Source organism: Talpa occidentalis, unplaced genomic scaffold, assembly GCF_014898055.3.
Source record: "Talpa occidentalis isolate TD23 unplaced genomic scaffold, MPIMG_talOcc4v2.1 talOcc4.12, whole genome shotgun sequence".
NCBI lineage: Eukaryota > Metazoa > Chordata > Mammalia > Eulipotyphla > Talpidae > Talpa > Talpa occidentalis.
In genome coordinates, this window is record NW_023601212.1 from 22,329,096 (window position 1) to 22,355,488 (window position 26,393).

Sequence of the window (26,393 nt, forward strand, 5' to 3'; positions counted from 1 at the left end):
CTTGAGCCCCGGGCCCTTCTGTGGTATCTGGCAATTTGTGTGTGATAGGGCTTCTGCATAAATCCCTGCCCCTATGTGTCCTTGGTCCATTTGGAATTAGGGGTTCGTCCTTCTTTCCAGCTGCATCTGCCTCTCCTCCCCTTGGGTACCTCTCACCTTGGAATTTACAAGCTTGCTATTTCTCCCTCCCTGCCCCCCCCACCCCCAATGACCCCCAGTGCCTTCCAGTGTCCTGCAATTTGAGCATAAGGGGTTTGACTTCTGTAAGGGAAAGGGAAATAGAATTCTGGTGGCAAAATGAACTTAACTACCCAGTGAGAAGCCATCGTTATAAAACATCTTGAAAACATATTTATTCCTAATTGAGTTTTCTTTGACCAGATGTAAAAGAGATTGTCTGCTTTTTCTGGGGCATCTGCAGTGTTCTTGTGGGAGTTTACCAGCTGTTTTTGGGGAATGAGCGCCCCCATCAACTCCAGGTTGGCGCCCACCTAACACAAGCTACTGCTGCTTTAGCTAACAATGGAATCAAGTTGGTAACACCACTAGGGCTGTTTCCTAAATGAGTTTCCATGAAGAAGCACTTTGGTCAGAAATGTGGGTACATTTCCATGAAGAAACCCTTTGGGCAGAAATGTGGGTACATTTCCATGAAGAAACCCTTTGGGCAGAAATGTGGATACATTTCTGGTCTGCAGCTGACCTGCCCTTCCCAGGTTCTGCCCTCCTGCCTAAATGGGATGGCTCTGGCCTCTCTGGTCCCCAAAGACTCCTCCTTGGGCTGCAGGCCAACCCTTCACTGGCCTCCTGGAAGTCTCCCTAGGCCTGACTCTAGCTCTTGGAAGTCCTGACCTCTCTCCTGGCACATTGCTGTCTTATTTGGCTTGCCCAGGGCTTTTTCACTGTCTGATGGTTGATACAGCTCTTCGGCAGCCTAAGTTACTTTGTTTGTTTGTTTGTTTGTTTGTTTGTTGGACCCTCACCGGAGGCCGGGGAATGAACCGGCTCTGCAGAGGCTGCGGGGCAGCTTCGCAGCCCAGCGCTTAACTGCCGCGCCACCAGGGGAGGCCCTGTTTGTTTGTTTTTTAAGGTATAGTTGAAAATGTATTGGTTTCACTTGTGGCCCTGTGACCTAATGGCAGGTGCCATTATCTGGCACTCTGTCCCATCTTATATCAGTGCCCATTGGCTGGTCAGCACAAATTCCTGTTGTTTTCAACAAGAAATTTTCTGTTTTTTTCTGCCTCTTAGAGAGCAGAAACCATTGATAATTTCAGTCTGGCTCTTCCTAGCCACACATCCCAAATTCAGATCTCCTCAGTCTCATCCCCAAAGTCTTTCTGCCACCCAGTGCTTCCCCACTCCAAGTGTATGAGGCAGCACTGTGAAAGGCTCCAAGTAAAAGAACAGAGACTTCAGGGGCCAGAAACCTGATTGAACCCTCTTTCGTCAGCTAACCAACAGTGCACTCTGAGGTCATGTGTCCCCATGGACCCTTATTGTTTTCACCTATAAACTGGGAATCAGAGTATATATATTTCTTACCTACTTTATGGTGTTGGGAAGATCAGGTAGAAGAATGTACGTGGAAGCATGTTGTAGACTGGAAAGCACTGTTTAGATGTGAAAGTTCTTGTTGGTATTAAATGCAACACATTAGTATGCACTGTCTTTCAATAAAGATGGGAAAAAGCAGTATTTGAAGGACAGGAGATTTCCTCTGATGTAGCAAAAGGTGTTATTGCCAATGGATGGACAGAGCTACCATTATCACTGGTGATGCCTGCTCAGGCTTGTATTTATCACAGCTCTGTGATAGAAATAAAGAACATCAATGAATTAGACCCTGAATAAATGAGAGGGAATAGACAGCCACACCTGTGTGTGACATGTGGCTCAGTTGGCCCAGGTGGAAGATGTAGTCACTGAAGTGTGGTGTCAGTGGGATCACAGCGAGAAGACATTTAGAGCAGAGAGGACCATATGGACAAAGTTTGGAGGAATGAGTGTGTATGGTTGTTTTGGGGAGAGCACAAGTGGCTCTAAAAACTGAACATGAGAGGCTTAGGCAGAACTTCTGTAGGGGAAGTTGAGAAATTGTAAAAAGTTGTTTTGTGTCGTAAGTTCTTTTGTGCAAGGAAGAGGTCAAAGGATTTTGACCCGGGAAGAGACATGTTTAGAGCAGTGTCAGAAAACAGTAGGTGAAGGGCCTCCCCGGTGGTACAGCGGTTGAGCGCTGGGCCGCGAAACTGCCTGCAGCCTCTGCAGTGCCGGTTCGATCCCCAGCCCCCTGCGAGGGTCCCACATGGCGCAACAGACCTCTCCTGCCACCCGCTGCTCCCCTCAGCAGTGTCCTCCGTCTGTCTGCCTGTTCTGTCCCCCACTCTGTCTCTGGTGAATCCTCTCACCCCCCACACCTCTGTCCTGTACCCCAGTTCTTGTATGTATAAATAAATTTTTTTTTAATTAAAAAAAAAATAAGTCTTTGGGTCCAGACCCCCAAAAACAAAATCCAAGGGAAGTGATTTGTAGGTGATTCCTAAGCAGCCAATCTGGTTCTGCTTTTTGGACCAGCCTGGGACAGTAGGGCTAGAGAGTTGGGGATGAATATAAAAGATACTTCAAAGGTGGGAGCAACAGATCTCCGAACAGATTGGAGATAGGGAGTGGAGGAGCAGGCACTGCCAAAACTATTTCTGAGTTTCCTTGTTTGGACAACTAAATGGCTGACTGAGGATGCAGGTAGCTCAGGTGAGGAAGGCAGATGTGAGCTATTTGGTAGAAGAGGTGCAGGTGTTGGAGGCGCTAAGGTCTGCTGACTGTGGATGATGTCCTATAAACAGTAGAATTCAGGTGTTTGTTGTGACTGTGAAAGCTGGTAGTAGAAGTTTGGGAGCCAACATATGGCTTGTTGACACCATGGATTTGGGGGAGTTTTTTTGGGGAGTGTGTGTAGGGAAGGGATAGAGACTGTGAGCAGGACATTAGGAACCACTTCTCAGAGGTTGGTAGAAGAAGAGAGCAAGGAAATAGCAGCTTGTATATTGATTAGTAAAATCAAGGAAATAGCAGCTTGTATATTGATTAGTGAAATCAATGATTTCTTTGGGGATCATTGGGAGGGAGGGAATCCTTTAGATGTTTCCAGCATTTCCAAAAGTCTAACAGAAAGCAAACATGCATTTTTCTGTGATAAGACAACCTAAAGCTTTAAGTTGGTTTGGTTTGAATTGTATTGCTCCAGTGTGGGAAAGCATGCTGCTGGATGCTAGCCTGCATTCCAGTGGTAGTTATGTACCTTGGATTAAACATACGCATGCATGCATGCACACACACTAGGAGACAGTGTTTTAGTCTGTTACGTGTTTTATGAGAACTGGGAATGTAGGCCTCCCTCGTGACACAAGGGGTTAAGCACAGCACTGTGAAGCTATTTCAAGCCTTTGCAGCTCGAGTTTGATCCTCAGGCCAGCCAGGGAGATACCCACATGTCACAGCAGACCTCTTCTGTCTCGCCAGCTCACTGCTCCCCTTAGCAGTATATTTCAGTCAGTCTGCCTGTTCTGTTCCCCACTCTTTCTCTGGTGAATCCTCTCACCCCCCAACATCTGGCCTGTACCCCAGTTCTTATATGCATAAATTAATAAATCTTTAAAAAACAAAAAGAACTGGGAATGTAGTCACAGGGTTCTTGGTGTGGAGGATGTCAGGGTATGTGGGGAAGATGAGCAGAGTCCCTGTGCGTGTCCTGGGTATGTCACCTGACTTGTGTCTGTGGGAAGAAATTGCTGGAGAAGGAACTGTATATCCTCATTTTGAGCAATTTACATAAAAAGACCAGTATCAAGATAATAATCCAAAATCAGGTTTGGGGGTTATCTATGGACAAAATGATGCTGTAACTTCCTAGTGCTTTCTTCTCAATTGTGAAGCATTTGGGTTGGGAAGCATGGGGATTTTCTAAAGGTGGGCAGAGGGAGCTGAGGAGGGAGGAAAGGGAGTGGGAGAGGCTCGCCTTTGATACTTCCTTACCCAGAGTCTTTTTTTTTTTTAATAAATTTTATTTTTATATTCCCCATACAATTGCAACCCCCTTATTTTGACCCCAATCCCTCCCCTCCCCACCCCCCACCCCCCATAGAGTGTCTCTGGTTCATAGTTGTTTGTTGATTTTGATTTTCACTTTCTTATAGTTATTCATTTTCCTGGTCCCTTATTTAAGTTTTCTAGATTCCTGCTATGAGTGCGACCATCCGGTATTTTTCTTTTTCTTTCTGGCTTATTTCGCTGAGCATGATCCCTTCCAGCGCCATCCATGTTGCTGCAAATTGCATGTGTCTTACCCAGAATCTTGACAATTCCTTGATGACTTAAAGTTCTGGGAAATATCTTGGTGAGACACATTACCTCCTGAGTAAAGGCTTACCACTAACTGACCTGGTTAATTTTATTTATTCTCTTAAGAAGGCCTAAGGTTTCACTGTGAAACTAAGTAGTGGTTGGGGCTAAGGATACTGCCAGGATGTGGGAAACTAAAAAAAGAAGCAATGTGTGCCTTTAGCTAATAGCAGTTGAAGAGAGTTTAACCTGGCACAAGTTTTCCTTGCTCCTTTTCTTCAGAAGCCATTTGAGGAACATAATGGGATAATACCATTCTTTTCAATTTATTTTATTTTATTTTTTTAAAGATTTATTTATACAAGCACTGGGTACAGTCAGAAGCACGATAGGGTGAGAGAATTCACCAGAGCCAGAGCAGGGAGCAGAACAGGCAGAAGGACTGAAGTACACTGCTGAGGGGAGCAGCGGGCGTGGCAGGAGAGGTCTGCGTGCCATGTGGGACCCTCCCTGGCAGCCGGGGATCCAACAGGCGCTGCAGAGGCTACAGGCAGCTTCGCAGTCCAGCGCTCAACCACTGCGCCACCAGGGGAGGCCCTCTTTTAATTTTAAATGTGTGTGGTAAGAGGTCTAGAATTTTATTGTAAATGAGGGATCTTTTACTGTTTGTGAGGAATATCTGAGAACAGGACATTAGAGAGAATGATTTTTTTCCCCAGCCAAAGCTTGATTATCTTTATCTATAAAAGCCAAGAATTGGCATGAAAATTTAAAACTCATAGGCAATTTAGAAAGAAAGGAAAAATGTAGGGCTTCAAAATCTTCCTGTAGTAACTTTTACCCCCAGTGTCTGAAGAGCCATATTCTTTCCTGCTCGTGCTCCAAAGGAGACTGTTGAACATGCAGGGCAGTTTCGTCACATTGGATAATAGAGTTGGAACACAGCTTTGTTGTGGGAGTGGGGTGAAGCTGTGGAGGGTAATACCCACCCTGGTGGGATTTCTTATGGTGGCTGCATTATCTGGAAGTTTCGCATATACCTAGTTCAAGTTGGTATCTCCAGAGTGCCAAGGACTGAAACAGCCCATTGGAACATGGATGACACGTCAGGAATTCATACCGACGTGTGAACTTCATTCAACCTTGAGGTTTGTGACCATGCCTTACACATCTATAGCGCCTACCAGAGTAGTTTCAACACAGGCATTCAGAAAACATTGATGGACATCTGGACTCAGATTATACTCTTGGGAGAGAATATAATCTGTGCAGGTTTGACATATTCAGCAAAGTGTCTTTCTAGAGTGGCCAGAAGCAGAGTACTCCGTGGAAGTGGAACATGAGAGAGAAGGCCTGGCTGAATATTTGCATATTCATATATTGGACACATGATGTACACCTAATAGGTACCTGGCATGGTGTTAGGCTCTGGGGACTGAAAGAAATGACAAATAAAATAAGATATCTGACTTCAGATAGTTTATAGTGAGGTAGAAGGTTAGGGAATGGAATTATTAATTGCTGTATCCCAAGGAGTACCATATGTTATAATAAAGTACAGAGTGATAAAGGAACAAGAAAGTACTCCTTTTAAAGGTTAATAATGGCTACAGTATTGACTATTACTCAATGCCAGATAGCTTCTAAGTATTTTGTGGGTGTTAATTTATTAAATTTTACAGACCCTAGAGAAGATACTAAAGAAGATACTGTTATCCCCTCCATTTTATCAAGGTTGAAATGGAGCAGAGTGGATGGAAGAGTCTAGATTTGAATACAGGTAGTCTTGAAGCCTGGAACCTCGGGCTTCACACACCCTGACCTGTTCTGCTTTAGCATTGGGGATGAGTGAAGCAAAGAAGGGAGTAGAGAAAAGGATACATCTACCCAGAAGAAGAGTGTATTCAAAGCCAGAGACAAGCAGATGACAGGAGTGGAGAGTGAAGTTCTGGAGTGGACCTGAGCGAGGCAGGTGGTGTGATGATAGATAGTAATCAGTTTGTTAGGGTTTTATTGCCCGAATTAAGGAGTTTGAACTTCATTCTTCAATATGGGAAGCCTGACAGATTTTAAACCAGGAAGTGAAATGATCAAATCTGCATTTCAGGAAGATCATTGTGTATGAATGTGAGGACAGACTGGAGTGGGGCCAGTTTGGCAACAGGAAAAGCGGTTAGGAGCCTATTAACATAATCCGTGCAAGAAGTGTTGAGAGCTCCATCTACAGCAGTGGCAGCAGAGGTGATGAATGGAGGATGGATTGGATTTGAAGGATAATTTGAAGGACACAGATTCTGCAGGAGTTGGTGTGAAATGGATGTGAAGGTGCATTTCTAGTTTGAATTCTTATGTTAGCATGCAGACTGAGGGGTGTCCAGGGACCCCCAAACTTTCATGCTAACGGGTTTGTCCCTTACGTCTCGTGCACACAAAGACAAAGTATACTCTTAGAGTAAAAGAACTTTAATAAAATTAGTGTGCATAGAGAGAGAAGGGAAGAAAGGATAATAGTTTCCTAATGAAACACCCCAATTCCCTATCCCCTCATGGGTAAATGTCCTGCCAAACAGGTTAGGCCTGAAGTGGCCTTGCTGACATCCGAAAGCTTGTCACAAGTCTAAGGCTGCTTCTGGCGGGGAACCATAGAAAGGGGGTGAAGGCGCCAGCCAAGTCTGGGACGAAAGGAGTAAAATCAAAATACAAATCAAGGTAGTGGCTGCCATTGTCAGCCTCCCCACATGTCTCCCACACACGTGTCTCTTTCAGGTGTCTCTACATGTCTCTCCTCCAAGTCTAATGCCAAGAAGCAAGTGGGTCCTTCTCCATATGACTCTTTTGAGCCCACCTGCCTTCCATGTTACATAGCTTCTGGCTGCTCAATTTCATCCCTTCTTAAGTGGGGCAGGGAACTTGGAACCTCTCTTAACACTTAATGCACTACAAGGAGAAGGTGAAAAGATGGCATATCTAGTACTGGGCATGCTTCATCAGAGATTCCTGTTAGACATTCAAGAGAGCTCAGTACCACTACAAATGCATGATGATAAAAATAAGTATTGTTAGCATTAATCGGAACCGCTTTATCCAGCAGGCCTTGTGGAGTGCTCTATATTAGTTAACTTGCCCAATCCTCACAGCAGTCTGTGAAATAACTTAACGTTTGAACAGATGTAAGGGGGCAGGATTGTAGAGAGAGGTAAAGTAACTAAGCTGTTTTTGGGTTACTCAAAGAGTGAGAGGCAGAGCTAGAACACAAACTCTGGGTTTCATCTGGAAATCTCTGCACTCCAGTCAAGCTTTCTGCCATGACAGAAATGTTCTGTATCTGCACTGTCTACCAAGGAGGCTAATAGACTGTGTAGTATCGAGTACCTGAAATGTAACTAGGGCTACCAAGGAACTGAATTTTTAATTAACGTAGTTTTGAATAGCCACATGTAACCAGTGACGGCCGGGCTCTCTGCTGTCTTTGGGAGTCATCAGCTTACCTGTCATAATTGAAGTCCTGGGTATGGATGTGATTCTCTGGAGATGTCTTGCAGTGGATCTTAATCTGTGGATTGCAGGCTTGTCGTATTTGAGAATCAATAAGAACTACAAACTCTCTCCCAGGAATGTACAATACAATATGATCACATAGTATTTTGGTAACAGTTCCAGAAATCCGTGACACTCTGTCCCCCTGGTAGAAAGCTAGGAAAGGAGGGAACCCAGTAGAATGTGAACTCAAGAATGATGATCTCCCTCCACACACACACATTTTGTTTACTACTCAATACTTGGTGTCTAGATTATGGAACAATGCCTGGTACATAGCTGGCATTTAATATTTTATTAAATGAGTGGCTGAAAGAGTCCTGGACAACATTTCAGCACCAAGCAGAGGAGTATGAAGACTCTTCTGTCCGAGAGAGAGAGAGAGAGAGAGAGAGAGAGAGAGAGAGAGAAACAAAAGTAGGACAAAACCCCTTTTTATAGAAGGTAAGGGCAGGATGAAGTTTAAAGAATGGGAATAATTTCAATGTCAAACCTGCCTGCATGATCAAATAAGATGAGGACTTAACAATTATCATTGACTTGGGCAATAAGGGAAGTCCTGGTTTTTGAAACCAAGGAGGTAGGGTGTGGTGGGGAGTAGGGTGTCCAGGTTGCAATGGACTAATTCATGAATCAGTGTTGAGGAAGCAAAGGCAGTGGGTGTGACGTTTAGTGGGTCTTAATCTTGGTTGCCCACCAGAATCATTGAGAAATTAAAAAAAAAAAAAAAAAAAAGACTGTCCTAGTCAGGTTCAGGTTTTGACTTGTTTGGGGAAAGGAATCTGCAGAGTAAAATGCCCAGCTTATTCTGATATGGTTTTGATGGAAGCTTGGCAATTGCCATGGGGTGTGTTCTTTGAATAAAATATGGCTCTGAAGGGAAGGAAGGAAAAATAAAGGAACTGAGGGAGACCTTTCCTTAAAAAGGGAGCTACCCACATGGCACAGCAGACCTCTCCTGTCTCGCCTGCTGCCCCCTTCAGCAGTGTATCTCAGTAGATCTGCCTGTTCTGCTCCCCACTCTGTCTCTGGTGAATCCTCTCACCCCCTGCACTTCTGGCCTGTACCCCAGTTCTTGTATGCATAAATAAATAAATCTTTAAAAATTTTTCTTTAATTATTTTTAAATTTTCTTATATTGTTGCTCATTTTTGTACATTTTGATTTCTCTCCTCGTGGGTAGTTCCCGTAATATCCCACCACCGCAGCACCTGTCACCATCACCATAGTCCCTTGTGCTCTCCCCTTCCCTGTTTTGACCTCTCTCCTTTCCCTTCCCCTGCTCTGTGCTTCAGATCTACGGTTTGCCTGCAGGCTTTGTCTTTTTCCTCATCCTTTGTTCAGTTTCCCTATATTCCCCCATAGTGAGGCCATCGATATTTTTCTTTTTTCCTTCTGACTTACGTTGCTTAACATTACTTGCTTCTATTGATATGAGCTGGGTCCTGTGTCCCTACATCTTTCACCTCCTCTTGCAGGTTCTTGTGGGAACCATTCAGCAGAAGTTGTCCTGCTAACTTTTTTAGATCAAGTATCAATTTTCACCCCAAACATACCATTTTCTAAGCAGTACTTGAGAATATTCAGGTATGTTGTGTAAGAAGCTGGCAGTCATTGGCAGTGCCCCCAAAACACATCTGTTTACTTATTTTCTATTATTAGACTTTCCCATATTCAGTTGCCAGATGACAAATAGAAACTATTCTTTCTTCTCCACTTCATTGCTACCTGGCTCTCCTCCCCTGTTTACCTTTCCTACTTTAATTCATGTGGAGTAGGCCAGTCATTTCACAGGTGGATGTAAATTCCATGTGAAAACCTAGTTTTCCCTTCTGTCATGACCCTACTTATCAGGTCCGTGACCCTCAACATTTGTGCTACAAGTATATTTTTGATCATCTCTCCCCACTCCTGCCCTCCCCACCTCACCTTGCAGTGTGTGTTTCAAAATATTTATCTGGCGAACTGTGAATATTAAGTGCAATTGATGTCTACCATCTATGGTGCACATACCAGAGAAATACTAACTTACACCTTGCCCTAGACTTTCTCTGTAGATGATTTCTAATATTTCTCATTCTCACTGCCATCATTTAAGGTATGTGCTACTACCCCCATCTGACAACTAGAAAAATTAAATAATGTGCCCAGTATCATCCTGCTAAGCGTCAGAGTCAGGATGAGAACTGTGTCTTTTTGAGACCAAATCCTCAACTGAGATACTGTAATGGGATTACTCACAGCTTAATCCTCAACACAGTTCTCTAAGTGGTATTTAGCCTATTTTTCAGGGAAATTGGCGAGAAGAGAAGTGACTTGTTCAGAGCAAGAGAGTCAATAAGAAACAAAGTATTTTTCAGGGAAATTGGCGAGAAGAGAAGTGACTTGTTCAGAGCGAGAGAGTCAATAAGAAACAAAGTCAGGGTCCCACGTAGGTTTGTCTGTGTCCACCCTATGTATACTCAGTCTGTTACAAGACAGGAAGAGGAGTACCCCAGAACCCCCAAACCTGCCTGCCCTAAATAGGTTCTGCTATTCCCCCCACCAAGACAAAATATACTCTAGTACATAAGACCTCCAATGGAAAGGAACTTTACCACAATTAGTGTGCAGTACAGAAAAGGAAAAGAATAAAATTTCCAAATCAAGCACCTGAAGTTATACACCTCCTCATGGGCAGACGTCTAGCCAAACAGGGTTGGTCCAAGGCAAGGCCCCAAAGCCTGCCACAAGTCTAAAGCACCTTCTGGCGGGGACCCATAGAAAAGGGTCAGAAACAGCCAGACTAGTCTGGGAAGAAAAGAGCAAAATCAAAACCAAGATAAAAACTGTCATTGTTCAATTATAAATCAGAGACATCCTGCAGGGGAGGAGGAGGGAGAGGAATCAGAGGGGGGAAGGGAGGGAGGAGCACAGGGGACTGTGCTGATGGTGCACGGGTGCCTTGGGGAAGGAAACTGTGGGGACTACAGTTGAGGGGGTGGGGGGAAGCAAATATTGTTTCAAAATTTAAAAAAAAGGTAGAAAACAAAACAGTCATTGTTAACCTCCCCACGGGTCTCTCACCCACATCTGTTTCAACCAGTCCCCGACCAAGAAGCAAGTACAACTCTTTCATGTGTCTCTCTGCTCCACGTGTCTCCTCCAGGTCTCCTTCTGACTCCATCCTTCCTTCCTCAGTCTCCTCTGCATCCTCTTCTCTCCCTGCTCAGCTCCACCCTGCCATGGCTGGGGCAGGGAACCTGGTACCTCCCCTTTTCCTGGGACCACCTGTTACACATCCATTGTCTAAAGTCATGTCTTTTCCCTTTTTTTAATTAATCAAAGACAGACATCAATCAGAGCCACTCTGAGCCTTTCAAAGCTTCCAATTAGTGGTAGATAATAGGCGCTAACATCCCCGATTGTTCTGATTACAGCCAAAAGCAAAGAGATGCAGTAAATCAGCCTGCAGGATCTTTGGGTGGGCAAGTGTACAGTCTCCAATAGGTTTGGGAAATACTGTTGTACAGCTTGCACATCCTCACCACTGCTTGGAACTCCCTGAATCTCTCAGAACCCCTTAATAAGCCATGAACCCCGTTAGTGTTATCTGGGAGAGAAAGAGCTGTTTGTAATTATGAAGCACTAATTCAGAAAAAATGCCATTCTCAGTCTCCCTAGCAATAAAGCTGTCCTTTCCAGAGGGCAAAAGAACACCTTCCTGGTGGCACGTGGGCTTAACCTGTACTTTCTGCACATGTCCTGGTTGGTGGGGGAGGGGGGAGGAATCATGGGAATTTACCCAGCCTGCACTGCGGTTTTCCTGCTCACAGCCTGTGACTTTCTGCCTAATGCAGTGTGCTTTGGCTCAGCTTACAGTGGACCTTTACCAGCCCTTCCCGATGTTATTGGCTTAATGTGACCTTCTAGGATAAGCTCCCAGCACTAACTTGCTGGTGTGGAACAAAAACCAGGATTCTGGATTCGATTTGCTTCAGCTTCACATCACTCAGACATGTTCTGGAATATAAAGAAAAGCTTCCTCACTTTATTTAGTAGCATAGTCTACACTCTCAAAATTTATTTTAAAATGTTAGCTGAATATTGAATTTAAAACGGGGGATATAAGGCATATCTATGGCTTCCCTAGGTGTCTTGGGGGAACAGCAAGTAATTGCTTACACATGTCATTGTGCTGAGCCCAGTTCCAATCATCTGGTGCCCGGGCTAAGTCAATCCAAATCCTTATTTAGAGGACTTTTTCCAGATTTTGAACATTTTCATCTGGTGGTGCCCTCCTCTGAGCTACCGACAAGCTCTTCTCTACTTCCTTAAGCTGTAGAATCTAGACCAGTTACCCTGTCCCACCCAGACCTTGTCTAAAATGGCCTGCATGGGGGTGTGGCATTACATACCCCTCTATAGACCTTGGAAGACTGGTGCATTCTTTTAGGGACCAGGGTAGTCTACCCCCTATCACATGACAGAAGAATTGAGAGTTTTTTTTTGTTTTGTTTTTTTTTTTATAGAGGCATGCTTTATTTATTTGTTTGCTGGTTTCTTTGTTTGTTTTGTTTATACATGCACTGGGTACAGTCAGAAGCGCGGGAGGGCGAGAGAATTCACCAGAGCCAGAGCGGGGAGCAGAGCAGGCAGAAGGACCGAAGTACACTGCTGAGGGGAGCAGCGGGCGGCAGGAGAGGTCTGCGCGCCATGTGGGACCCTCCTCCGGTGGCCGGGGAGCAGCCGGGGATCGAACCGGCGCCGCAGAGGCCGCGCGCAGCTTCGCAACCCAGCGCTCAACCGCTGCGCCACCGGGGAGGCCCAGAATTGAGAGTTTTTATGACAGGGTGAGACAAAGCCTGAATCTTAGGGAATTCTCTTTAGTAATACTACGTCATGAGATGTCATGGGATCAAATGGAGGAACCATGTTTGTCCATGTCATTTATTTAAGATAGTTGGGTAACAACAAAAGTGGGAGGAGAGAGGACCAGGCCCCTTCTGGGGGTTTTAGAGAAGGAAGGATCCCACGCACCCGGTGTCTGTTGCCGCAGTCCCTCCTATTCACCTCTCCAGTGTATTTCCCGAAACCTCCACAGAGGTGTCTGCCAGCTACCCCTTGTCCATCTTTCTTGTGTTGCTGCATTGCAGGGCACCGTGAGTCCTTGTGCCCATCTTGTACCTGGTACATGCTGAGTGCTTGGTAAACGAAGCTGGTCTAGAGTGCTTTTCTTTTTCAGTTCTGCTTGTCCTGAATCTACCCTCATTTCAAATAACATCACAAAAACCTTGTTGTTAAGTGATCTTTGTTCTGTGTTGCCATAGCACTTAATGTATATTTCTAAGCATTATTATTTTCTTTTATAAATAGTTCTTTAAATGGATTCTCCCTTTCCAGTTTTTAGACACCTTGGGAGCAGGATCCTCATCTAATTCATGTCTTTATCTTCTATGCCCACAGATCTGTGCCGGGCACATACTAAATAATAGCTTTTATACAGCATGTACCATGTGCCAAATATTGTTCTCTAAATTCACGTTTATTCTGTAATTCTCAAACAGCTTTACCTGCTAAGAACTATCACTAACATCTATCTGCACTTTTTTTTAAATTTATTTATTATTATTATTATTATTATTTTTTACAATTTCTTTTTTTTTTTTTTAAGATTTATTTATTTATTTATACAAGCACTGGGTACAGTCAGAAGCACGGGAGGGTGAGAGAATTCACCAGAGTCAGAGCGGAGAACAGAACAGGCAGACCAATGAAGTACACTGCTGAGGGGAGCAGCGGGCGGCAGGAGAAGTCTGCGCGCCATGTGGGACCCTCACCCGGTGGCCGGGGATTGAACCGGTGCTGCAGAGGCTGTGGGCAGCTTCGCAACCCAGCGCTCAACTGCTGCGCCACCGGGGAGGCCCTGCACTTTTCTTTTTTAAAGATTTGTTTTTATTTATACAAGAGCTGGAGTACAGGCCAGAGGCACGGGAGGGTGAGAGGATTCACCAGAGACAGAGTGGGGAGCAGAACAGGCACTGCTGAGGGGAGCAGCAGGCAAGACAGGAGAGGTCTGCCCCGCCATGTGGGAATCTCCCTGGCCGGCTGGGAATCGAACCCACGCTTCAGAGGCTGCGGACAGCTTCACAGCACTGAACTCAACCCGCTGCGCCACCGGGGAGGCCCTGTCTGCACTTAGTAGGTAAGGGAATTGTGTTCAATAATTTGCTCAGGGGTCATATAGCTAGGAAGGAGAGCAGCTTGGGTTCAACTCCAGATGGCAGTTTCCAGTCTGCTTAACCTTGTCTCAATGCTGCCTTGCACACATATATTACATATATATCACACACACATAAATATATATGTATACTGCTTTTCCCACACTTCCATACCTATGGTAAAGTTTAATACATACGTGTTCCTGAGAACATCATATAAATACTTGTTGAATGCATGCGTTGATACTTCTTATTTAGAACAGTTGATATTTCTTAATTATTTAGAACTAATAAACAGCTTGAAGATGATCCATTATTGCTTTCATCCCCACCGTCCATGCTGTTTTCTAAGCAACAGGGACACCAGAAGGAGGTTCTGGAGGTTGGTTCTAGTGATTCTGGAAGCCCGGGTTGGGCTGGCGGATTCTGGTTTGAAAGTCAACAGTGCCACCTAGTGGAATAACTTGCTACGATCAGCTCAAAATTATTTTTCTGAAACCATGGTACATGGCCATCTAATTTTGGAAGCCCCCTTTATATGTTCACTTTCGGGTTTGATTGCCAGAGGGAGAGGATAGTGTGAGAAGGAAGACACAGTCCTTCCTGCCTTCAATGGAGTTCAATTTTCTCTTTCCCTTGAAAAGGCTGTGACACACAGATCATGGTCACTGGGGTGGCTGAGCCCCACGGACTGCTATCAGTGTACAACACTGTGCTCCAGGCACCCTTTCTTCTCACACATGCTGCTGGCATTATAGGCTGCTGTTCCTCTCTTGATGCTTGCCTCGGGGGCTGTTTCTGCTTTGAGGATCCAGTCGTCTATGGGTGCCTACTTTACTACAACACTATACCATTGCCCTCTTATCTTCAGGGAATACATTTCAAGACTCCCAACAGAAGCCTGAAGCCATAGATAGTACTAAATCCCATATATATATTACACACACGCATATATTACAAATATACATTACACACATGTATTACATCTATATCACGCACATATAAATATATATGTATACTGTTTTTCCCACAGGTACATACCTATGGTAAAGTTTAATACATAAATTAGGCACAGTAAGAGATTATGACTGTCCATTTATTAACATTTCATTTATTAACAATTATAACAACCATAATAAAATAGAACAATTACAACAATGTACAGTAACAAAAGTTATCTGAATGTGATCGCTCTCCCTCTCTCGCAGACTATCTTACTGTATGTAATATTTTCAGACCGTGGTTGACTGTGGATAACAGATCTGGGAAAGTGAAACTGTGGGTAAGGGGGCGCCTCTGTAGGAGAGGGTAGTTGGTGCATGTAACGGGTGTGTCTCAATGTGAGCCCTCCCATGGGGGCAACAACACCATAGTAAAGTTTTGTTTCAAGGACTTTTTAGTAGGCAAGTCTATGTGACCTGGCGATGGGGAAATGAATAGTCACTCCACAGAGAACAAGAGGCAAAAAAGTGCTTTGTGTAGAGCAAGCATTTGGAGGCTACCTGTACCATACCGTTTTGGTGACTGGTATGTGTGTTGGCAAATTTGATGTAAATTGCTTCTCAGGTCATTTACCTATGTGCTGAGGGGCACATAAAAGCATGGATATAACTGTGACCACAAAAAGTCATGCTATTCTTTGCTTGAGAATGTCCAGGCACTGGAGCAAGGTCATTCGGAGTTTGCAGTCTCCTAAGAATCTAGTCTAAGCAGGTATTTCAGAGAAACCAATGCCTTTTATTTTGGTAGACAAGCCACCAGAACAAGGATACAATTTTGGCTATGTGGGTGCATGCGGAGTGGTAGTCCATGGATGTTAACAGCAAATTATTATTAATGGACTCTGTGTATAGCAGGGGTTTTCTAACTTTTTCTGTAAAGGGCCAATAGAAAATATTTTGGACTAATGGTGCCACTACATAACCTCATTCAACGCAGCCTCAATCAGCTCTGCCTTTTTAACCTCTCCCCTGCCTTTGTGGCAAGAGAACAAACAGCCTTAGAGAGTACTTAAATGAGAGGGCGGGCTAGGTTCCAATACAACATTATGACACAGCAGTGTGAATTTTATATAATTATCTCATGTCATGAAATATTTGTTTTTTGACTTTTTCCTCCAAACCTTTAAAACAACAAACATCATTCTTAGCTCAGGGGGCTATAAAAAAAATGCAGGCAGCTCCTAATTTGACAGGGGGGCTGTAATTTGGGAGTCCTGATGACATGCCGGGAGTAGTTAATGATTCGCAATTAATAAAAATTATTTGTTCCTCAGTTGTATGTTCAGTTAGTGCCATGAGCTGTCTGAACAGCTTAACTTTCTCTGGAGTAAGATGCAAGAAGTTGAATTCCGCATTACCTTAATGCAAGCATCTTAGTGTCAGAACCCTGTGAGCTGAGAGGCCGAAATCATCTTGCTTATAGGGCTTTAGGGGGTGGAGATTCTCTACCCTCTAATCCTCTTATTCTCCTTTTACTTGACCTTCCCTCCAGGCACAGAGGCTGGCTAAGTGAACGCTGATCCCTGATCCCCCTTACGGGAAACAGCAACCCCCTACCCACCCCCAAATCTGCCTCAGCTCCTTGAGAGTTTCAGGTGAGGCTGAAGAATAATGGGATGATTAATCCCATTGTAGGGATTAAGAGCCCCAGTTACAGTGACTGCTGAGGACATTTGCTCACTGACGTGATAGAGCCAGGGAAGGAGGAGGTGACAGGAGATCTTCCCTTCCTGCCTTAGGTCTGCTGGGCAGGGTTTTCACCACATGGTTGTCATCCCTCACCTGCTGCAAGCGAGTGTGCTCTTTTTGCACACTTACATGGGGGAACTTGTGTCTTGAGAGTTTTGTAATCTGGTTCTTTTTCTGGCTGAAGTCTGAGTGACCGCCCCCAGGGTTGAGAAAGAAGTTGAACGTTAACATTTCATATCCTGTGTCTTTCTCCAGCAGCCAACAGAGTAGCCAGCAGAGCAGCCACGACGATGATTCTAGCAGGTTCCTGAGTCCTCGAGTGCGGGAAGAAAGGTAAGAGCAAACGAGGAGGGTGAACATGGAAGCAGAGATTAGAAGGGCAGGGATGAGAGGTTTGAGTAAAATTGTGCTTCTGTTGTGAGAAAGAACTGTGGAAAGTCAAGAGAAATAGGAGATGCCAGACTGCTGTGCTCAGACTAACTGGAAAGTCAAGTGCTGAGTCGGGGCGACTTGAAGGCGCTGATTCTAAAGGCTTCAGGGTTCAGTAAGTGGAGAAGACAGTAGGTGGCAAACCAGATATGTTGGGGAGCCATCAGAATAGAGTTGGGACTTGAGGCACACCTTCTGTGTCAGGTACAGTGTGGATGGGGGTGGGTGGGTATCCTGTGCCTGGCCTGGGACGGCATGTACAGCTGATAGTGCAAACGGCAGGCAGGCACCAGCCTGATGGGGGTGAAGTGAACTGTACAGTCAGAGGTTGTTGGAGAATGAGTTTGGAGGTGCAGTGGCTAGAATTGTAACAGGGTGGTCCCCAGGAAAGGGGGAGGTTCCAGGTTTTCTGCCCCACCCAAGGGAGGGCAGAGCTGAGTAGGGTGAGAAGAAGCTGCAGAGGTGACTGAGAAAGGAAGGAAACAGGATGGAGAGCCAGGAGGAAACCTGGAGGAGGCACATGGAGCCGAGAGACACGTGAAGAAACTGCGCCTGCCTTTTGGGTCGTGGACTGGATGACACAGATGTGGGTGAGAGACCCATGGGGAGGTGACAATGGTGGTTTTTGTCTTGATTTTGATTTTGCTCTTTTCCTTCCAGACTTGTCTGGTTGTTTCTGATCCTTTTCTGTGGGTCCCCACTGGAAGATGCTTTAGACTTGTGGCAGGCTTTGGGGCCTTGCTCTGGGCCAATCCTGCTTGGGTGGACTTTTACCCACGAGGGGATGGGTAACTTTGTGTACTTGATTTAGAAACTATATTCTTCACCTTTTCCTGTGTTGTTTCCTAATTTTATTAAAGTTCCTTCCCATTAAAGTCTCATGTTTTGTGTTGATGTGGCAGATGGCGGAACCTATTTAGAGCAGGCAGGTTTGCGGGGTCTGGGCTGCCCCTCTCCCTGCCCTGTAATTGAAGGAGGCTTCCAGATGCTGTATAAGGATCTGAGGTACAGCTTTGAGGATCAGCCAGCTCCTGCTTCATGTGGTGCCTTAGCCGGTAGACACTGTGGGGGTCTGTTGTGACAAGTTCAACTTCTGTGACCAAAGACATTTGACCGTATTGATGTTAATGAAAGGAGGTCATGGGGATAATGCAGAGTTCTGGTTTTGGTCAAGATCTGTTTACCACTTTTATCAACAAACTGGATGAAAAATAAGATGCTTTAACTGCATGTATTAAATTTATGGCAGACAGTCATCTGAGCGGGAGTAGAGAACACGGGATGATAGAATCAAGATTTAGTGTTATGTCAAGTAGATGAATGGATGGCAACAACAAGGAAATGGGCATTTACGTATTTATTTATATTAATATGACATAAGAGTTTGTAGATTTTGTTAGAATAATTTCGGTATAGGATCACGACAGGGAACGTAATGGGCAGGATTTCTGTGGGGAAAAAAAAAAGTCACTCTAACCTGCATTACTTTGACTATATCTGGTATGTCATGCCCAATACTTTGGAAGCAGAAATTGTTGCGTTGAAGTGTAGAAAAGACTATTAAGAATGCTAGTGAATGTAGGTGTCAGAGGTTCATGGAGACTGCTAACCATATCGTTACAAGGTTCACGGGAAGGCAAGGGGGTTAGCCTGGAAAAGAGAAGGTGTCTGATGGATTAACAGTACTCTTTAAATATCTGAAAGACTGAGAAATAGAACTGGATGTGGAGAAGTTACAGGGAGAAGAATATCTTCTAAGGATAAGGAGGAACTTTTCTCTCCTTAGAGCTGTACTAGAATGGAGCAGGCCTTGTGAAATAATTAAGTGCCCCCTCCCCCATAAAGGATTCCCTCCTGAGGGGGGAGGGTGGAACCTTGCTAATCCTTTTTTCTTTAGAGATTATAGTCCTGTGAGTTCTGCCCTGGTTCTTGGTTTTATGTTCATTGTTAAGCAAAATTAACAGCTCAGCTCATTGGTTTAGCTGGAGTATAGACAAGGGTGTGGGAGGCCCTAAGGGCCAAAGACTAATGGTTTTTTGTCAAGATACTTAATCAGTTGTGAGCTGATGCCAGTTCCCTTGGTCTCTAGAGTGGCCCACACTCTTTTCAGTGTTTCCTGGATTTCACCAAGTAGGCTTTCAAATCAGAAGGGGCTATAGACTTTTCTTAATGCATCTGCCTTCCCTGGGCTTGGGAGCCGAGCCTCTCTAAATAGGTACCATCCATTTCTGATTGTGATGTCTTCACTTGCTCCTTCTCTGTCAGCTCTGGGATTGGCAACCCCTGCATTCAGTTTGTGCTGCTCAGGGCATCCCTGGGAGACATGAATTGCACCTACCTTAATACATTTTCCCCAAGGCAACCTATCTTTTACTCTAGGACTTGGCAGCTTGCTCACCAGAGAGCCTTGTTTTTGTTTGCTATTTGGGATTGTATATTGATATAAAATATATTTTAGCTTTCCTTTGCCTACTCCCCCAACCAAATGTAATGATACAAAGGGTCTCCCATGCAAAGAAAAAGCAAACCTCTAGGTATCTTGCCTGGTCTTTTCTTTCCATCCCTAAACAACTGACAGTCCCTTGAGCTCTTTATGGTGGACAGTGGACATAGTTTTCCATCTGCTTATCTTGAGAGGATGTGATCAGGAGTAATCATCCCTTGACTGTCGCCGTGGACCCTCAGAAACTCAGGACGGTTATGTGTTCCCCGTGACCTTTCTGAATGAAGTCTTTATCTTCTCAGTGGGTTCTCGTGGAGAGAACACATCCCCAGAGCACTAATTAATCATCCAGCCTCAGCTCAGAACAAACCCCTACACTCTGCATCCAATCCTTCCTCTAATATGTTTCCACCCAATTAAGAGTCTCTCTGGGGTATTTTGGATGTTGGTCTGTGATGTCCTGGCCTAGGGCAAGTGTGAGATCTGGACCCTGGGGAGAGGCTGAGTTAAGGCTGAGATGGGGATCTGACTGATGCTCTTCGCTCTGGGAGCCTTTTGACCGGCAGCGCCCCCTGCTGTTAGGCGGCGGCTCCTACACAGGTAAAGCTGGTATGTAATCATTTCAGTGACTCTTCCACACCCCCTATAAGGTGGGTAGAACAGGTATTAATTATCATTATGATTTGAAAATGAGTTTGAAGTGAAGTGAAATTAATTCTGCATACCACGTGGTCAATTATAGGATGAAGGAGAGTTTCATAGAGCAGGTAAAAAAAATATTAGCATTGACTTTTCTCTTTTAAAGATCAACATTACAATCCTTCAGTATGAAATACATTTTCAGTTGGTTAAATAAAACATTGATTTCTCCCCTCTTTTTCTTAGGCAAGGTTCAGAATGGATATACGCTTTAGAGACAAAATAACTACCTCACTATGGTTTAAAAAAATGTCCACATTACAGCAGTAGGCTAATGTCTCAATACGGTGTCCAAACCTAAGGGCTTTTAAGAATTTTTTTTCTTATTTATTACTTCAATGCTCTGTCTTAAAGGGAAAGAATCTTTGGAGCCGTGGTGGAGGTAGATGGTGGGTGGGTGAGTGCAGGAAGACAATACAGGTGTGCCTCTGGGAGAGGTTTTACTCTAGGAGAAGAATCAGTTTATTGGGAAATAGATTTTTCTCAAAGAGGAATAATTACCTCCCCACCACCAGATTTCTAGTAGAAAAGAAAATAGATGTAACTTATGTATGTATCTCTAGGTATATATAATGGAATAAGGGCTATTAATCCATTCTCATGCTTCTAGGTGAAACCAGGCATACACTTTAAAAACACTATTTCCCAGGTTTAGCCCAAACTGAACCCATCATTCAGGTTTCCTAAAACACCCAATATTTATTTAGTACAATCACCCAATGGCAGGAACTTTCAAGCAAAGCCAGGACAGGCCTCCCTGGTGGTGCAGGCCGTTGAGCACAGTGCTGTGACGTTGTCTGCAGCCTCTGCAGTGCGGGTTCGATTCTGACCGGCCAGGGCGATATCCACATGGCACAGCAGACCTCTTCTGTCTCGCCCGCTGCTCCCTTCAACAGTGTATTTCATCAGTCTGCCTGTTTTTGTTTTTTTTTTTTTTTTAAGATTTATTTATTTATTTATACATACATACAAACACTGGGTATAGTCAGAAGCGCGGGAGGGTGAGAGAATTCACCAGAGCCAGAGCGGGGAGCAGAGCAGGCAGAAGGACCGAAGTACACTGCTGAGGGGAGCAGTGGGTGGCAGGAGAGGTCTGCACTCCATGTGGGACCTTCCTCCGGTGGCCGGGGAGCAGCTGGGGATCGAACCGGCGCCTCAGAGGCCGCGGGCAGCTTCGCAACCCAGCCCTCAACCGCTGCGCCACCAGGGAGGCCCAGTCTGCCTGTTCTATTCCCCACTCTATCTCTGGTGAATCCTCTTGCCTTCCTGCACATCTGGCCTGTACTCCAGTTCTTGTATAAATAAATAAATCTTAAGAAAAACAAAGCCAGGATGATGGAAAAGAGCTGTTTTACTAGGGACCATTTGCAATGTATTAGCATGGTCTTGGCTGACCTGGGAGCCCTTCAGTGTCAGGAAAGTGGAGACCTGGGCTAGGGTGTGACTGAGTACCCGAGCTGTGGGCATCTTGCTCTTGGACCAGTCCACATTCCATTTATGCATGCAAGCAAGGGAGCCACACACCTTTACTAAATGCCTGTAAGATGTGGGGAGGCTGCTGGAGTCCTGGCTGAGAAATGAGTAGAGTGGACTTCTGTGTTGGCATGAGTGGAAGTCTCATAAGTCAGGCTTCATCACAATGACCATCTTTGTCCCTTATTAACTGCACATTTGAAAATGCAGTGTACTTAGTTTTATTCACACTTAGGCTCCTCATTTGTGAGAGTCTTTTCTGAAAGACTAAATGAGAGAACATGGGTAAAAGTGCCTGATACTTAGTAGGTGCTTCATAAGTGCTAGCTCTAACACCCTAATTTGGGCTACCATCAGGTTTTTACTTGGCATTTCATAGCGGATCTTCTGCCCTTCAGGGAGCACTAACTGAATGTGTAGAATATGGAGAGACCATAAATAAGAACAATTAATCGACATGGAATTGTGTGTAAAGTAAAAAAGAATTTGTTTACTAATGCGCCTGGCCCTATGTGGTAAATCATGCATACACTTTTTAATATAATCCTCTCAACAACCCTGTCAAGCAGATGATATTTTTGTCCTCTGTTAGAGTCTAGGAAACTGAGGCTCTGTGGTGTTAAGAAGTTTTCTCGACAATACCACAGCTACTCTGCTGGGCATGAGGGGTTCTGAGGGAGGAAGTGGGCTCTGGGATCCAGAAACACTCCACAGTGGAGGTTGTGCTTGAGCTGCAAGGTGCATAGGAGTCTCATCACAAGGACCACATCCCCAGCTGAGGCAACAGGATGCACATGAGGTGGAGGCTGAGGACGCAGGAGGGCAGACAGGGGCCTGATCAAATTCATTTTGCTACAAGGTGGCTTTATTTTTTTTTTTAAAGATTTATTTATTTATGCATACAAGAACCGGGGTACAGGCCAGATGCGCAGGAGGGTGGAGGATTCATCAGAGACAGAGCGGGGAGCAGAACAGACAGACTGACTGAAAGACACTGCTGGGGGGAGCAGTGGGTGAGACAGGAGAGGTCTGCTGCACCGTGTGGGTATCTCCGTGGCTGGTGGGGATCGAACCTGTGCTCAGAGGCTGTGGACAGCTTCACAGTGCTGCGTGCTCAACCACCTGCGCCACCAGGGGAGGCCCAAGAAGGCTTTATCAATTGATGATAGGGAATGGGTTAGGGATTTTGAGGAAAGGGTACCCATTTCACACCAAGATACTCTTGTACGAAAAATGACTTTTCGGTCCCAGTGTAGGAGAGGAATTGAAGGAGCAAAGTCTGGAAGCAGATGGACAAGGAAGGAAACTGAGGCAATTCTTTCATCTTGCAACTATTGTTTTGAGTACATAACTCCTCTTGTAGACATTGAGGGGTACAGCTGTCAACAAGATAACCATGGCCTCTCCATTCCCGGTGCTGTCTAGTCAGTGGAGATAATAACAAGCAAACAATAAGAAAACATCAAGTCATAGTACGTACTAAAAAGAAAGCAAAAAAGAATGATGTGGTGGACCAAAGCTCTTTGGGAGTCCTTGACATTGGGTGGGAAGGGTAGCATTTAAGCTGAGACCAGATGGATAAATTTCTGAATTTTGGTAGTGAAGACAAAAGGAGGAACCAGTTGAAGAAATGTGTCAAGTAGGTCTGACATCTGGTTGAGGAAGGGTATCTAGCGTGAAATTAAGGTATTGTGCTTGGGCAGCAGTAAAAGGCAGCGAAGTCTAGCGGTTCAGTGCCTACCTGGGTGCTCATTGTACTTCCACTGTAAGCTGTATGATCTCAGGCAAGTCTCTGCTTCTGGACCTCACTTTCTCACATCTAAAATGGGTATGTTCATTCATGCTGCACTCTGTGTGTGTGTGTGTGAGAGAGAGAGAGAGAGAGAGAAAGAGAATAGCAAGAGTGCTATTGCACCATGTGCGATAGCATGTGACTAGTATTAACATGTGCTTGCTATTATTACTATTATTGTTATTACTGTTACTAAAATAGTGAGGGAGGAAGAATTGGAAGAGCGGGGGTGGTAGTAAGTTTAATGTACAAATGTAGAATCTAAATTGCTCTTGGATTATAAGGGGAAGGATGCACTAGGCAGGTGGCTCTGCCTATGTGAAGTTTAAGAGAAAGCACTAGCACTCCTTTTTTTGGGAATGGTTTCTACGGCAGAACACACCAGTGAGATTGTAGTTGAGGCAAGAGTCTAGGATTAGCAAAGTTTAAGCAAAGAAGGCAAAGGAGGAAGAAATGGCAAGAGATTGTCCATGTTTTTCTAGATAACTGGGAGACAGAAATAGCATTGACAATAGGAAGATGAGTTGAAGAGGGCTACTCAGCTAAGGTGAGGACTATAGTCCTTCTGCAGTGGCTTTTAGGAGGCCATTGGTAACCATAGTGTATTTTCACAAATGAAGAAGGGAAGAAGTGACTGAATTTATTCTAAAAGATCCCCAGGGAAGAGAAGAGATAGCAATGATACCTAAAGAAGAAGGCAGGAGAGAACATTTATTTCAATATAGTAAACCAAGGAGGTCAAGACTGAGGATTTTAGTAAGGACATCATTCATTCATTCATTCAACAAAAATTAAGATATTCACTTTGCACTCATCAAGTTCCTGGTCTTGTTGAGGAGACGTTAACACAACCAAATGTATGACAGAGGAAATGCATAATTGGATAATGTTCATGAAAAAGGAGAGTATCGCTGAAACTGGACCCTGACAGAAGAGGGGCCCCCTCCCTTCTGTCCGGGTGTAATAGTGGAGCTGATACTAGAAAGAGAGGAGGAAGCAATGAAAAGAGACAGATAAGATGGGGCAGGAACTTGCTTATCATGACAAAAGACTATGAATCTTTATTGTAAGAAGAAGGTATTTAAGAAGGGAGGTGACAGGATCAGGTTTGCATTTTGAAAAGATTTCAAAGTAGGGAAAGGATGGAGGCAGCTGGGTGGATGAAGGGGGATCAGCTGGGCAGTGAGGAGGCTATTATAATACAATATTCTAGGCAAAGAATGGCAGCTTGGACTTGGGATGGTAGTCATTGGGGGGAGGTAAAATTAGATGAGTTGAAGATGTATTAAAGGGATAAAATGTCTGGGACTTGGTAATGGATTGGACATAGGGCATGAGAGAGAAGGGAGGTCTTCAGAGTTAGTCCTGGTATTCTCACTTGCCTGGCTGGGTAACGCCCCCTACTGAAACAAGAAAGCATGGTTTCAGAGGTAAGAAAAGCAAGATCTAGACCCTAGGTGAAAGTTTTAGCCTTGAACAGGAGAGAAGAGTGGGTATGGGTTCAGATGAATTCATAGGAGATGTGGTAGGAAGGCCAGAAGGTTAATAGCAGCAGGATCTATTTTCTCTTTCTAATTAGAAATAAAGTCATCTGCAATCAGGGAGGGTGGCATGTGAGAAGTATGTGGCAATCATTAATTTGGGGATTTTTTCTGTAACTTCTTTGTGACTGGCTTAAACCATGTTCATGTCTCCTATATCTTTCTAGAACACCATTGTTTCCTCCAGTTGGGGAAGGGAGGGTAGGCTTCACCACACCTATTTTGTAAGTGGAGTGGGCCAGTGCTTTAATCTGCTTAGCATTTGCCACCCTACCAGCCCACGAGACCCTGGAGGACAGACAGTGTATCTTATGTCTTGTACAGAGTGAGCACTCAGCAGCTGTTTGTGGAATGTGTGCATGAACAAATGGAAAAATCATCATAGTGGAATTTGAGGCCAAAGGTCAAGCCTCAGAGTTGAAGTGAGGCTGAAGTCAGACCCACTGCTTCCACAGTGGTCCAACCACCAGGATATATGGCCTCCTATCAGAAGGAAAAGTGTTTCCAATAGTGGCTATGCAATCTCAGAAATTATCCCCATATAACCTACTGCCAGAGCATTCTAGTTCCACCTACCTGCCTGGCCACTGAATTCCCCCTGGTCCCATGGACACTCAGGTGATCTCTCCAGTCAGCTCCCTCTCTGCAAGGAAGGAGCCAAGGAGCAAACCCTCTGGGAGCCGTGCCCGCCGCTGGCCTGCCCCTCCTAGCACCAGCAGCTGACGTCACGTGCAGGTACAGCTCCATCCTCCCTGTCTGAGGACACAGGAGGAGACTCACCAAGTAGCCAGAGCGCTGCCAGATGTTCAGAAATGGAGGGGGCCTGCTAACAGGCCCTCCACCTGCCTGTGACTTACAGTCAATGTCAGGGCAGGCAGTACTCATGTGCTGGGGCCAAGGTCGGCAGCAGGACATACAGGCCATACCAGAGGGAGCTTCTGGCCCCCGAGCCCCTGCTGCCATGTGGCGAGCCCTTCCCTGAGCCCAGCATGGTGCAGAATCTGCGCCCGGAGACCGTCTCGTGCAGCACAGCTGTGAAGCAGGCCTGTCACTACCACGTCTCTTCCCTGAGGAAGAAGCTGTCCTTTCTACGAACCAAGTAGGTGACAGGGACCCTTGGAGATAAGGGCATGAGGAACTGGCCTTTGGTGGGCTTGGAGTCACCTGGGATTCTTCAGAGATGGATTGATTTAGGGGCTGGCTCCTCTATTTGGGAATAGTCTAGCTCCTTGCCAAGTATAGATCTCTAAG

The 26,393-nt window shown here is 45.0% G+C and overlaps 1 protein-coding gene across 9 annotated transcripts in view; it reads left to right on the forward strand.

The window, feature by feature from the left end:
* The window catches only part of GRAMD1B (GRAM domain containing 1B), a 231,355-nt gene that overhangs the window by 85,980 nt on the left and 118,982 nt on the right, over nt 1–26,393 (forward strand). For all 9 annotated transcript variants that reach the window (XM_054693161.1, XM_037505488.2, XM_037505478.2 and 6 more), the window contains exon 2: nt 17,021–17,098. Coding sequence is in view for 7 of the 9 variants with exons in the window: in XM_037505478.2 (XP_037361375.1) it covers nt 17,021–17,098 (78 nt within the window). In the remaining 2 variants the exon portion in view is untranslated. The remainder of the gene's footprint in view (nt 1–17,020; nt 17,099–26,393) is intronic.